The sequence below is a fragment of the Mytilus edulis genome, unplaced genomic scaffold (assembly GCF_963676685.1).
Source record: "Mytilus edulis unplaced genomic scaffold, xbMytEdul2.2 SCAFFOLD_154, whole genome shotgun sequence".
Taxonomy (NCBI): Eukaryota; Metazoa; Mollusca; class Bivalvia; order Mytilida; family Mytilidae; genus Mytilus; species Mytilus edulis.
Window position 1 is genome coordinate 18,228 of NW_027266969.1, and position 15,539 is coordinate 33,766.

Here is a 15,539-nt window from a genome sequence, read left to right on the forward strand (position 1 = left end):
TTAATTCAGTTTAAGATGAGCCACTTATCATATATATGTTAAGTCAATGATATTTGGTATGCAATTGGATTGGCATTAGCAAGGTTCATTTCCATCATGTCCATGGAGATTATATAAGCCCTCACCCTAGGTTAGTGTTGAGGTTTGTTTAAAGGGAACGACTTATGAGATTTCAGTGGAATTTGGTATGCAATTGTACTAGCATTGGCACATCTCATTTCCATGGAGATTATTTAGCACTGTACTTTCAGTCTTGGTTCATTGACTTTGAATATTTGCATAACTTACATATTAACGTATTACTATTTTAATTTCAACATTTGCATATCAAGACACATCTCCATGTTAACAGTTTATTTTAGTTATTAGGGCCCCGGCTAATGGCGGGTCGCCCTATAGTGATCAGTCTGTCCGTCCGTCCGTCCGTCGGTCTATCTGTCCCTCTGTCCATCCGTAACAAATTGTGTCTGTTCTATATCTAGAGAACCATTATACTTTCATTGTTTTCAGTTGACAACCCCATGTCCTATGGTAAAGATCGTGTCTGCTCTATATCTTGAGAACCGTTATAATAACATACTTGATACTTGACATGTATATTAACCAACAACAGAGGGTGTGTCATAATGTATGTATAACTTCCTAGGTCAACGGTCAAGGTCAAACACTTTGGTTTCAGTTGACAACCCCATGTCCTATGGCAAAATGTATGGTAAGGATACAATTTTTTTACCACATGTTATTCACAGTGGGGCCTTCAGAGAAGGCTCCCTTCTCAATAATGTCTAGTTGACTCTGTTCTTGTGTAATTTCATGAATTTACTACAACAAATTTAAATCAATAAAAGCAATATTCATAGATCTAATTACAGAACTATTTGATAAAACTAACTTCTGACTCTACACATTTTGCACTTGAGTTTTTAGCTGACCTGGCCTAGACATGCTAGAGGACCAAGTGACCGATTCACTTGATTGTTTATCTAACCTGGCCTAGACATGCCAGAGGACCGTGGGCTATTCACTTGATTGTATAGATCACCTGACCTAGACATGCCAGAGCTCAGGACCAATAGACTATTCACTTGATTGTATAGCTCACCTGGCCTAGACATGCTAGAGGACCAAGAGAGCCATTTACTTGATTGTTTAGCACACCTGTCTTAGACATGATAGAGGACCAAGTGGACTGCACTTGATTGTTTAACTCACCTGGCCTAGACATGCTAGAGGACCAAGAGAGCTATTCACTTGATTGTTTAGCTCACCTGGCCTAGACATGCTAGAGAACCAAGTGGACTATTCACTTGATTGTTTAGCACACCTGTCTTAGACATGCTAGAGGACCGAGTGGACTATTCACTTAATTGTTTAGCTCACCTGGCCTAGACATGCTAGATGATCAAGTGATCTATTCACTTGATTGATTAGCACACCTGGCCTAGACATGCTAGAGGACCAAGTAGGCTATTCACTTAATTGTTTAGCTCACCTGGCCTAGACATGCTAGATGATCTAGTCACTTGATTGTTTAGCTCACCTGGCCTAGACATGCTAGAGGACCAAATGGGCTATTCACTTAATTGTTTAGCTCACCTGGCCTAGACATGCTAGATGATCAAGTGATCTAGTCACTTGATTGTTTAGCTCACCTGACCTAGACATGCTAGAGGACCAAATTGGCTATTCACTTGATTTTTGTAGCTCACTTGGCCTAGACATGCTAGATGATCAAGTGATCTAGTCACTTGATTGTTTAGCTCACCTGACCTAGACATGCTAGAGGACCAAATGGGCTATTCACTTGATTTTTTTAGCTCACTTGGCCTAGATATGCTACAGGACCAAGTCGGTTGTTCACTTGTTTTTTTAGCTCACCTAGTCTAGTCATGCTAGAGAACCAAGTGGACTAATCACTTGCCCTCTCGATATTTTAATTATTTGTGTCATTGGGTTGCTGTCTCATAGACAAATACCCACATCCTCTTGTATTCATCAAATATACTTAGTCCATGAAGTCTTCATATAAGTCGTAAACTTTTGAGTTAATTTATCTGATATCATGGTAATCTTGAATTTTTATTTGAATATAGAAAACATGGATATCCTAACCCAAACTTACAGAGCCATATGTGCAGTTTGTCCATTCAGTATACGAGAGAGACAACATTGAGGGGTCTCTGTTGGGAATGACAGAATCTGGTGAAGATGTGGTCCAGTCAGTAAATGAGACAGACACCGTAGACAGTTCTCTGTTGAGAATGACAGAGTCTCGTAAAGATGTGGTCCAGTCAGTAGATGAGGCAGACACCATAGACAGTTCTCTGTTGAGAATGACAGAGTGTCGTAAAGATGTGGTCCAGTCAGACGATGAGGCAGACACCGTAGACTGTTCTCAGATAAGAATGACAGAATATGGTGAAGATGTGGTCCAATCAGTAGATGAGGCAGACACAGATTCGTCTCAAAATAGTCCGACAGATTTACAGTCAATATCTAGTTCTAAGACAGGTATTTATTCATGTTATTCATGTTATTTTTTCTTTACGAATACAAACAGATTTAGTTTGAGTCAATACAACAATTTCATTTTTCAGCTTGAGGACATCTAAAACAAATCTTTAAAATCTTCTCCTCTAAAACTTTTATTTCATTTTACACCAACAACCAGGAACTACTGGTGATAGATCAATGATAATGTATGTGAAGTTTCATTGCTATCAATACATATCAGATTGACGACTATGTTTAAGCCCTGTCCTCTGGCCATGGTTCAGTGACTTTCAATTAATTTGCAATTTCTAATAATAGGTTTTTTGCTCAAAATAGTTTTATATGAACTACTTGCGATAAATAAATGATTTAAATACATACAGTTGCATAAAAATTTTCTACATTTGAAAATGCCTGTACCAAGTCAGGAATATGACAGTTCTTGTCCATTCGTTTTTGATGCGTTTTGTTATTTGATTTTGCCATGTGATTATGGATTTTCCGAATTGATTTTCCTCTGAGTTCAGTATTTTTGTGATTTTACTTTTTACTATCAGTACATATCAGTTTGACGACTATTACAAAGCTCTGCCAGCTACCGACTTAAGTCTTCTATAGTCCGCGGTTTTATTCTCCTAAATTTAACCTGCCATACAGGGGTGCGGCCTATAAAGTATGATTAGTAAGAAATAACAGAAATAATGATAGTAGAAATTAGGGACTTTGTCTTACTTAGTAATGGAGCTGCCCATCAAATGGTCTTTTTTCTAAATTTTATGCCGACAGTCGAGACATGTCTTTGTGTCAACAGTTCATTAAAATTATTTCTTGTTGTTGAAAATATATAATAAGATTGAGTCAAATACATTTGCAGTTTTAAAATTATTGTTTTGGAGAGAATACTATTATCAATGGAAACAATGGCTCTATTTTCCATCAGAGCTTAGTATTTTGTTTATTCTATTTATGGCTATAAAGATTTTGTAATATATATATTTTTTTTTTTGGCAAATGATATATGATCAAAAAAGGAATTTCAATATATATTTTCTTGATTCATGAGATGTTACAAGTAATAAGTAACTTTGTAGAACTAAATAATAAGTATGACATGTATGATGTATTATTATTTTTATTACAGAATTTGAAGGGAGGAGAAGTACACATATCCCGTCGATTGAATCTCAACCGTAAGTTGCTTTAATATTTACCAGTGATTTAATATGTTGGTTAAAAACTGAACAATTAACATGATTAATGTAGTAAAAACTTTCTGTAGTGAAAGATTACAAAGTTTTGTTTTCCAAATCATTAAATCAACCGTAGAATATACGACAAGTTTGATGAACCGTTTATAACAGTATTTTGTTGAGAAGACGAAGTGAAGTACACATTTTAGATTTATGTTAAAAATTTAAGACAGTTTCTAGGATCTCAAAACACCACATAATTTGAAAGAATCGAAAACAAATCAATCCACTGTCTAAATTTACATCAATAATATTGTGGAATTTCTCAGAGATATTTTATTACACTTCAACAAGTTTCTCAGCACACCTCCTCCTTAACATAACAAGTTATTACAGATATTCTATATTTACAGAATATTATCAGAGGAAGACAACCTTTTACAGGCAGCCTTTATTATACTCTATACTGTACCCAGGGCTATTGAAGACTTCGTAGACAGGGAATACAAAGGTGGTTTTGTCCAGTCTATCCGGGATCATAAAGATCAACTCAAGGCAACACTCAGTTCAGAGGAATGGGAATTACTCAGCCAAATAATAGGTACAGTAATTACTGATCGACAAGACACATTTTAAAATGAAGAATTTTCATAAAGTGCAGAAAAAAGCAAGAATAGGGGAAGACATAAGTTAAATGACCAACTCTGTATTCACTGGGGTAAAGCTGATGACCGTAACTGCATTCACGGTCATCCCAAGATGTCGGATGAAAAATTAGGTCAATATTTGTATTGTCTGTTTAAGTGTTTCTATATCATTTTCTTTACAAAGCATACATTGGTACGATGTAAATATATAAAAGATTCACATGGAATCAACAAATAACTACCGAGAAATGTGTATGAAAGTTGAAATTGGGTTTGAAAAAATCGCTAAGATGACCGTAACAGGATCAGCGATTCATAACAAGGCTGACCGTAATTGTCTAAAAGATGACCATAATTTGTAAAGGATGACTGTAACTTTTAAAGGAAGACCGGTCCGTCAATTCATACAAATATCCATATTTGTATCCATAACTGTTTGTTGAGTTTGTCTCACGGCAATAGGGGCTCGGTTAGCGGTTATAAATATGTTTTATCAATTTCTTATCAACTATTTAGAGTTTATGACAATGGTAGTAAGTTGCATATTTCCTGTAAATATTTATTGATACCGATGTTAAAATTTGAATACAAATCAAATAAATCAAATCAAATATTTTATTTTTCCAATCAGGGTCTCACAAGGCATGACAGGGGGTATTTACCAATAATGATAGTATAAGCAACAAACATGAGACATTGTTTATTGTATAACGCGACAGATATTATAATTATAGACAAATGAAAAAAGCATTAATAAGAAAATACATTAAAAGTACCCTTTTCCCTTCCTTCCTTATTACCATTATTATTTCTATGTCCAGCAAATAAAGAAAACCTTATCATAAGTAAAGTTTGAACAGACTTAAATTATTATCTATAAAGACGGAAATATTTTCATCTGCAGAAGAGACCAAGAGACGGTGCTCAAGGATATACTGTTGATGGCATTAGACAATAACAACAATCCTCCCCGTTTCAGAAGCAGATGAAAATATAAATCGAGAAACTGAATCCGGTCAATTAACAATTTTTTTTTTTTTAAATCAAAGCAATAGCTAATTTAGCGAAACATGGAATATAAATCTGCTATTTGCAGTGTTTTACCAGGAATATGCACAACTCTTTTAATACAGTTGAGTTATCACAAGACAACATCCTTAGCAATTTCTCTTACGAATTAAAATTAATGAAATTGGAACATGATTCAGAAATAATGTCTGTGTTACATGTAGTTATATTGAAAATGAACTTCATTTTCAAGATTACCAGAATTCTACATTTCTGGCATAGTCTACGGTTTGGAGGACGATTAATACTGTGAAATTAAAGTTTTTGAATGCTGGTATGCATCTTGCATTAAAGAAAATGAGTCTTTTAAAATTTTTCTAGTGTAGACCAATAATTCAAAATAGACTTAACTAATTCAAGGTACAGTGGAAACCGACTCATAAGGCTACAAAAATTGTGTTGTTTTTTTTGTGCACATCCAGAATAAATTTACAAAATTTTCTGTGTAGCTTTCACAAGTTAAATTTGAATAAAATTTATCAATACTAATTAACTGGTTTCCATATCCCCAAATTTTGCTATATATATCAAGGGATTGAATGAGCTCCTGAAATTTCACTTCCACAAAGAAGAATAAGCTTTATATTATGATCAAAAACATGTATAAACTATTTAGGATTTAGAGATAATAATTTTTTTCTAAGTTTAAAATATGCCTTTTAAGCCTTCTTGTATGATTCATTCTGAGCAAAGTAGAATTTACCCGAAGCACTTAAATACACACCTAGATATTTACAATGTTGTACACAATTTATATCATATTCTTTGTATTCAAATTTGAGGCGGATATGTCTGCCTACAGTGTTGAAAATACAACTGTTGCATACCTGCCAACTTTTGAAAGTGCCCATGGGGGTTTTAGTGCGCGACAACAATTTTAAAGGTTACAATTCTTTGCAACGACTATTTTGCGCGTGCTGTTTTGTGGTCTAGAAAAAGTGTCATATTTGTAAGATGAGCTTACATGCCTTTTTTTAAAGTTTATTTGCATGATTCTAGTTATTATATCAGCAGAAAACATGTAGCTGTAAGACTAGGAATTATTTTCATTTGTAAGGATACTAAATAGTTGTTGACTTTTCCAATTTAAAATTATACACAAAGAAGGACCTTTATCAGGTTGGGAACAACACCTAGGGATACCCCCTCAATGTTAGGACATTAAAAACCATTTTTTAAGTACAAATGTGCTCGTGCATATTCATATTATTTGAAGAAACTTTTCCCAAAGAACTATACATCTTATGATCTATCTGGTATGATATCGTCAACACATGTCCAAGAATTTTGATATGTTCTTGGCCTTATATCTTCTTTATTATTTAAAATAATTGGACCCTTCTTCTTCTTCTTCGGAAGTCCACCCTATTTGCAGGGTCACCGCATTAAAAATATCCTAGTTTTAGGTTAATTTTTTAAAATGCGTAGTTATTTATAAAATAAATAATAAATAAAATTGTTAGGCTTTAATATGTACTTAGTTTTAGTAAAACAAAATAATAAGGATAAAAGGTAAAAACTTGTATTTACACTGTACATAGCATATTGTCACAAGATTAAAACACTATTTAGATTTAAAATTTAAAAAATGGATAAATCCTAAAGTTAATAAGAATATATAGGAGTCCACTTATTAAAAGATAAAAATATGTTTATGGTTCATCTATGGCAGTGATGATAAAAAGTTTATCAAACGAGGTTCCTCATTATATGTTTATATAAAATCTAAAAAAAAACTAAAAAAAACATTAATTCATGTTGTAGATTTATATTAACATGTATTATAATTTTGTTATACTTATAACGTTGAGGCTCATATTAGATTTAAAATTTAACATTATCGTCTAGCAACAGATTTAATTCTCTGTTTATTGAATTTTTATATGGTTGGAATGGAACAATCATATATGTCATTAGTTATCATGACGATAAGTTAATATTTATACCCATTCTCATGACCGATACTAGCTAAATTTTAGATGATGTGATGTTCATCAGTAGGGAGTCGAGTACTATTGTTCATTATCCTTCACTGAATTCCAGAACTCTTACAGTTAATATGCAGAGTGTAATTGTTATGTATATTTCACAATAATTCAGCTCTCTTGGTGTGTAATGCAAATACCCAGTCTTTGCAGATTCTTTCTATATCTCCTAATTGAGCTTTTGGTATCCCAGGTTAGTGGAACTGTCAATTAACAATTGGAGTAGATCGTCATCAGATTTAATGATGTTATTGTAGTTGATTTGATTTTCTATCAACAAATTTTTGAGTCTAATATGGTGAATTTTCCTGACTGAGTTAAGGCTTTTGCAGTTCATAAGAAAATGTTTAAAGTCTTCTGTTTCTTCTGTACAAAGTTTGCACTGTGGAGATTTTGTTGAATCAAAGCGGTTGTTTATACTTTGAGTTTTATACGTTCCAGTGAGTATTCTGGATTTAATTATGCCTTTAGTAACATCTCTCTTGTTGTCTCTGACACTGCTCCAACACTTATTAGGATTTCGGAAATTCCATTTGCTTATTTCCATATGATTTAATGATGATTTTGTTTTAGCTATCTCAGACCATTTTGTTTTCCATGTTGAGTCTATCATATCATGGGTCAATCTTTTCCAGTTTTGTTTGGATTTAAGACTATCTCATGCGCAGAGGGCAATCCATATGCCTTGAGAATATGATCCACTTTGATATACCAGCTGTTGGAGTTATCATCTTTTGTTGCTAATTGTCTGATTCCTATTTTGTATTCAATGGAATTTGTATCTTTTGAAATTCTAAGGAATAGAGAAATCATTGCCTTGTGGATGAGTTGTTCAATGGCTTCTGCTCCAAGCAAAATATATATTGCAGCATCTGCAGTTCTTTGTGGCAGAGATAGCAGATGTTTAAATGTCTTTTTCTGGAATTTCTCTAATTTCAAAATATCAGCCTTATTAAAATTCAAAATTTCAAAACCATATAGCATTCTTGGTATGACAAATGTTCTCCACAGTTTATATGAAATCAACGGATTTACTCCATTTATTCCATGCAAGCCTGCTCCCATGAGAGAATACATGGTAGCTCTAGCGGTGGATATTCTGTTGACCACATTTGGGAAATTTCGGTCTTGTCTTTCAATACCCAGATGTTTTATGGTTTGTTTTTCGCTGATTTTCTCGTTGAAAAGTTCAAGGTTAAATTCTTTGTTCTTTTTGTTGATCAGTAAAATTTCCGTCTTTTTACTATTGATTTTTACTCTATCATTCTTTGTACAGCTTTCAATTATACGGAGTAGAGTTAAAGCATCCTGTTCAGAAGTTGCACATAGCATAATATCGTCTGCACATGTTGGACAACCTAAGTAATTGGTTCCGATCTTAAATCCAATATTTGTAGCTTCAAGTGTATCTAGGATATTCTTGTTGTATGATTTATAAAAGTTGGCAGATAAAATACCTCCCTGCTTTACTCCTTGCTCGTTTGTGAAAGCCTGCGAGATACATCCTTGAGATTTTACTTGGGTTGATGTATTATTATACATTATTCATTTGGAAAAGCTGTTTCAAATAAAATGTCAGAATTTCCCATTTTTAAGTTAATAAATCTACATTTTTAGCTCACCTGTCCCGAAGGGGGACAAGTGAGCTTATGCCATCACTTGGCGTCCATCGTCGTCCGTCGTCTGTCGTCGTAAACTATTTCAAGAATCTTCTCCTCTGAAACTACTGGGTCAAATACTTTCAAACTTTAACTGAATGTTTCTTAGGGTAACTTACTTATAAATTGTATCCGAAGTTTTGATCCATCAACAAACATGGTCGCCATTGCTAAAAATAGAACATAGGGGTCAAATGCAGTTTTTGGCTTATAACTCAAAAACCAAAGCATTTAGAGCAAATCTGACATGCGATAATATTGTTTATCAGGTCAAGATCTATCTGCCCTGAAATTTTCAGATGAATCAGACAACCTGTTGTTGGGTTGCTGCCCCTGAATTGATAATTTTAAGGAAATTTTGCTGTTTTTGTTTATTATCTTGAATATAATTATAGATAGAAATAAACTGTAAACAGCAATAATGTTCAGCAAAGTCAGATCTTCAATTAAGTCAATTTGACCAAAATTGTCAATTGACCCCTTAAGGTGTTATTGCCCTTTAAAGACTTTTTTCACAATTTGTTCATCATGTTGACTTACTTTAAAAAATCTTCTCCTTTGAAACTGCTTTATCAATTTCAGCCAAACTTAGGCTAAATGAGTTTCAGAGTATCTAGTATAAATTTTATATTTTATTTCCTTGTATGTCAAGAAACATAGCTCCTATGGCTAAAATAGAACATAGGAGAAAATGATTATTTTTTTTGGCTTTTGAAGAAAATAGGACGATCCAAAAAACATTTAAATAAATTGAAAAGCCAAAATAATCATTGATGAGAGATTTAACCAAAAGAATTAAGGTGAGAGATTCAGGCTCTTGAGAGCCTCTTGTTCTATTTTATTTTTTACAAGAGTAAAATGACCCCTTGAGGGAAGTCCCTCATTTAAGGGATTCCTCATGATGATGTGGGGTGGGGGGTGTTGTCCATGTGAAAAATAAAGAAAAGTACATTACATTTTTAATGATTTGGTATTTTAATTGAATACATAAATAAAATTATTTTACAGCAAGTGTAATAAATTAGTGAATAAAATACTATTTATTATCCTTATGGTTGTACTGCATCATTGAAGTTTGTCAATCAGCCATGCTTTTATTCTTATTCTGTGTAAGAACCTCCTTGCAGGTGAAAAAATCATTTGCCATGTTCACAATTTTACTATTCTGACCAACAAACAGAGGAATACAACACATTAGTTCAATATCTAGCAGGTTAAAATAATCTTGAGAGAAAACGTTTTTGATTGGCTGATTAATTTGATCATGAGAAACATACATTTTGATTGGCTGAACACGATTTTCTTCCATTGGACACAGTTAAAAATCGGGAACAATCATATTTTTCGTGTAGATTTTCACCAAATCGTGTTTTAGAGGGTTTTTCAAGTACACGATCATGCAATTGTGACAAAGGGTCAAAATCATGTAGTACACGCCTAAATCGTGAAAGTTGGCAGGTATGCTGTTGCTTTATTTGGGTTGAGAGTAAGACATCAATTTCGACAATATTATTTTCCAATGAGTTTAAAGTTTTGACTGGTGACCAGTAGCTGTAGTAATAAGTAAACTGATATCATCGGCATACACCAAACAATGGTTAGGTCGCCTATTAACATGTACATGGTCTAGAGATTTTCCAAATAGTTGGGAAGGTAATTGATGAAAATCTTAAACAGGTTAGGACTTAGGTTATCTCCTTGTTTAACTCCAAGCTGTATAGGGAAGAATATAATTCAAAGTGACAGCGATACGACGTAAAACTGAAGAAAAAACACATTAATTAAAAAATATGATTGATTATCCAGCGAAATCTGCCATCTATAATACTAAAATTACGAGGTCCAATTTGTCAGCCGTCATCATGTAAAAACGACGGATCAAAGAATTCAACTTTATATATATAACTAATATAGTACAAAGGTGTAGATTAAAAATTACACCACTCCAGGCCCTTTTGTTTTCCACGTAATTAATATTGCCAATAATTGAGAAGTTCCGGGTCGAGTCCGATACCGATACCAATAGTATATTCACCTGTTACCTATTACCTAATCTGTACGTTCCACATCTGACAGGCGCACCAACAAACGGTGTATTCAGGATTAATATGCTATATACACGGGTCATAATCACAGGGTTGACACTACTAAATTGCCAAATTGTTACCTATTGTAGTATTTTAATCAGTAAGACTTTCTAAGATAACAATACGAATACTTAAAATCTGGACTAAAAATAAGGCGTACAGTTTTCAATTTGTTAGCGGGCATGACGTAAAACAGCGAATCAAAGAATTCAACTTTATTTATAACTAATTTAGGACCATGCTGTTGATTAAAAAAATACTCCATTCCAGGACCTTTTGTTTTCCAAATAATTAATATTACCAATAATTGATAAGTTCCAGTTCGACGGGTTCAAACAGAAAGATTTGAAAGCAGAGAAAACTGTGTATCATATAATCGGCATGACTTTATCAGATGACAATACTAATACTAAAATAAGGCTTGCGCATAGTTATATACTTTAATTCAGTCACGGACCCGCGATATCACGGGTGTGTTCTAGTAAAATATAAACAGTGCCTTGACAACACTGGATTCGATGGAACAGCAAAATTTATTCTGCATTCAGTTTATTTGACTGAGATTAAATCCTTCTGACATTTAGTAACAAATGAAAAGCAATATGTAAATATTCCATAAGATAAGGATTTCAATACGGAAATGAAGTCTTCGTATCGCCCTATCTTTTTTTAAGTTTTGCTTCAATATTTGGCAATAGTTCATAAATATATAAAAAAAGATGTGGTATGATTGCCAATGAGCATGATGAGACAACTCTCCAAAAGACAACTCATCACAGGAGACCAAAATGTCACAGAAATAAACAGTTATAGGTCAACGGACGGTCTTCAACAATAAGCCAATAACATACCGCATAGTCAGCTATAAATGGCCCTTAAGTAAAACAATTCAAACGAGAAAACTAACGACCTAATAAAGTTTATTTTTAATTCCGTAGTACACCCTTCTTGGACATAACTGTCACTGACTTAAAAATTTGAGCAACATCTTTTGAATGCTATATTTTGTTCTTCTAAATTTATATTTCGTTTTCACTTGCATGATTATTTTTTCAGTGCTACATACATCGGATAGATTTATAAATGCAAAATGGTTGAACACTCCAACCCCCTTGTACAATATAAAAGGTGCCCTCCAATAATATATATATACAACACTTTCGTACAAAGCAGGTGTAAAATATATACACCCTTTTCATTGGGGTATACTACAGGCAGGTTAAAATGTTTACATTATAAGTAAGCACATTGTCTACAAGATAGTTCATGTTCAAAGTTAGCAAGATTCTTCTTTCATTCGGATACGATTTTATACAGTTGGTGAACTACACATGCATGTACTTGAAGCAAGTCTTATTTTCTTCTACCTATAGAATAATGCAGTCTTATAAATACGTTTTATAACAACACGATTAATTAGTTGATACAAAAAAGGTAATACAAATACGGATTCTTAGAATCGATGGTCATCCTTTAAATATTACGGTCATCCTTTATAAGTTACGGTCATCTTTTTACCAATTACGGTCATCCTTGTTATATGTAACGGTCATCTTGAAAATATTTTACTGACGATTTAAGGTCATCTTAGCGATGTTTTCAATTCCAATTTCCTCTTCGATACACATTTCTCGGTAGTAATTTTTTATTTCCGTCTGATTCTTTTATACATTTACATCGTATCAATGTTTGCTTTGTAAAGAAAATGATATAGAAACACTTAAACAGACAATACAAATACTGACCTAATTTTTCATCCGACATCTTGGGATGACCGTGAATGCAGTTACGGTCATCAGCTTTACCCCAGTGGTATTGAAACACATAGAATGCCAACTCTATATTCAAACAACTAGAATGCCAACTCCATATTCAAACAAATAGAATGCCAACTATATATTCAAACAAATAGAATGCCAACTATATATTCAAACAAATAGAATGCCAACTCCATATTCAAACAAATAGAATGCCAACTATATATTCAAACAAATAGAATGCCAACTATATATTCAAACAAAAAGAATGCCAACTATATATTCAAACAAATAGAATGCCAACTATATATTCAAACAAATAGAATGCCAACTCCATATTCAAACAAATAGAATGCCAACTATATATTCAAACAAATAGAATGCCAACTCCATATTCAAACAAATAGAATGCCAACTCTAGATCTATATTCAAAAACATAGAATGCCAACTATTATTCAAACAAATAGAATGCCAACTCTATATTGAAACAAATAGAATGCCAACTCTATATTGAAACAAATAGAATGCCAACTCTGTATGGAAACAAATATAATGCCAACTCCATATTCAAACAAATAGAATGCCAACTCTAGATCTATATTCAAACAAATAGAATGCCAACTATATATTCAAACAAATAGAATGCCAACTCTATATTCAAACAACTAGAATGCCAACTCTATTTTCAAACACATAGAATGCCAACTCTATATTGAAATAAATAGAATGTCAACTATATATTCAAACAAATAGAATGCCAACTCTGTATGGAAACAAATAGAATGCCAACTTTATATTCAAACAAAAAGAATGACAACTTTTCATTCAAACAACTAGAATGCCAACTCTATATTGAAACAAATAAAATATTACAAATGCATAAATAATTTGATGTATGGTTTCCAACTAAAAACAATATATAGGCATAAATGTTAATGATAAATACCTATTAAAAGTCTCTCCAGAACAAACAAAGAAGGAAAATTGCCAGTACTTAAAACCTTCCATCCTTTATGGGTGGATTTTACATAGATAAATAAAATTGTATAATAAAACAGCGAAATAAGGATGTTAAATTTGATGTATGCCTTTTTGTGCTTCTTTGTTACATTTGTTTGTTTTTATAGCATGTATAGTGTCACATCAGATTAAAGATGATTACACAATGTTGACAGCTGTACCCCTATTTTTGACATTTTTACCTATTGTGTCTGTTTGTTTTGTTCACATATCGTTGTCAATATAATGGAATTTGATGCAACTGTCATACAAGTGAGAGGTTTAGCTAGCTATAAAACCAGGTTCAATCAACCATTTTCTACATAAGAAAATGCCTGTACTCAGTCGAGAATATGACAGATGTTATCCATTCGTTTGATGTGTTTGAGCTTTTGATTTTACCATTTGATTAGGGACTTTCCTTTTTGAATTTTCCTCAGAGTTCAGTATTTTTGAGATTTTACTTTTTAAAAGGATACCCTGGCTTTTACTATCTTTTTTTTCTGCTTCTGGTGCACACCTATAACGTTACCGTAACAGAGACAAAACAAACAATTTAACCATCAATAACCATGATTCAAAGTAGTTTTATTTTTTTTTTAAATATGCAGAAAGCGCTTTATTAAATTTATTCATAAGAGGAATCCATATGTATGGTAACAAGCCGATCGGATTGGTCTGTAAAATCGTCGTTGTTGGACTCTATGCATTATAATGTGGTTTTCTTGTTTATTTTCCACACACAAAGTGATGATGTCAATTGTCTTTAGTTAGTCAGTAATCGGACAAAGTGCCGTCAATACCGTCTATAGCGTAATTGTGCATAAGTGATCGACACACCCATTTTTGAGACATTTTCTCAGCTGGGAACTTGTGATGGAAGCATGATCATGTGACCGTTATCTACTTAATAATGATTGATTTTGACAAGCGCTGGATTCTTTGACCTAAAAATGCTGATTGATCAGGTTTTGACCAGCAAAATTGTACGAAACATGTTTTAAGACTAATATTTATTGATTTATTAAAAATTAAAAAAATTAAAAAAATCGTGTCATCTCCTTTAATGAAAATCTCCTTTTTCTCTGGAAATTTGAATTTTAAAGGTATCTTTTGCAGAATGTAATTACCAGATATGAAATGTTATACCTTAACATTTGTTTCAGGAGCTGCTCTGACTCCTACAAATGATAGAAGTTAGAAAAACACTAGCTTCTATTATGCCTTTGTTTTGTTACCAGTTTGGATAATTTGGAGTCAACTTTGGAGCCAGCTAGAGTCTTGATTTCCTCTACCCAATTTAAACCATGTTTAATTTAAATTTCATATGCACTGTACACCATTTAACTTTAAGTGGTGCTTTGTCAAGTAATGTATTTTAAGTTTTTTCTTCTATTCTGTGAAAGATAAAACAAGCAGGTTCACTTACTCTGTTGTCTGAAGTTGTGGAACTAAAGCCAACTTTGTAGACTTTGACTTGGAAAATGTTTTTATGCCCCACCTACGATAGTAGAGGGGCATTATGTTTTCTGGTCTGTGCCTCTGTTCGTTCGTCCGTTTGTTCGTCCCGTTTCAGGTTAAAGTTTTTGGTCGAGGTAGTTTTTGATGAAGTTGAAGTCCAATCAACCTGAAACTTAGTATATATGTTCCTTAT

General features: G+C 33.0%; 1 protein-coding gene across 1 annotated transcript; it reads left to right on the forward strand.

The window, feature by feature from the left end:
• Nucleotides 1–2,094: 2,094 nt before the first annotated feature.
• On the forward strand, nucleotides 2,095–4,319 carry LOC139504664 (uncharacterized). The gene is made up of 3 exons (XM_071294702.1): nucleotides 2,095–2,511; nucleotides 3,635–3,683; nucleotides 4,097–4,319. Exons 1-3 carry the CDS (start codon nucleotides 2,190–2,192, stop codon nucleotides 4,317–4,319), a joined length of 594 nt encoding a protein of 197 aa, XP_071150803.1. The 5' UTR covers nucleotides 2,095–2,189.
• The last annotated feature ends 11,220 nt before the right edge of the window (nucleotides 4,320–15,539 follow it).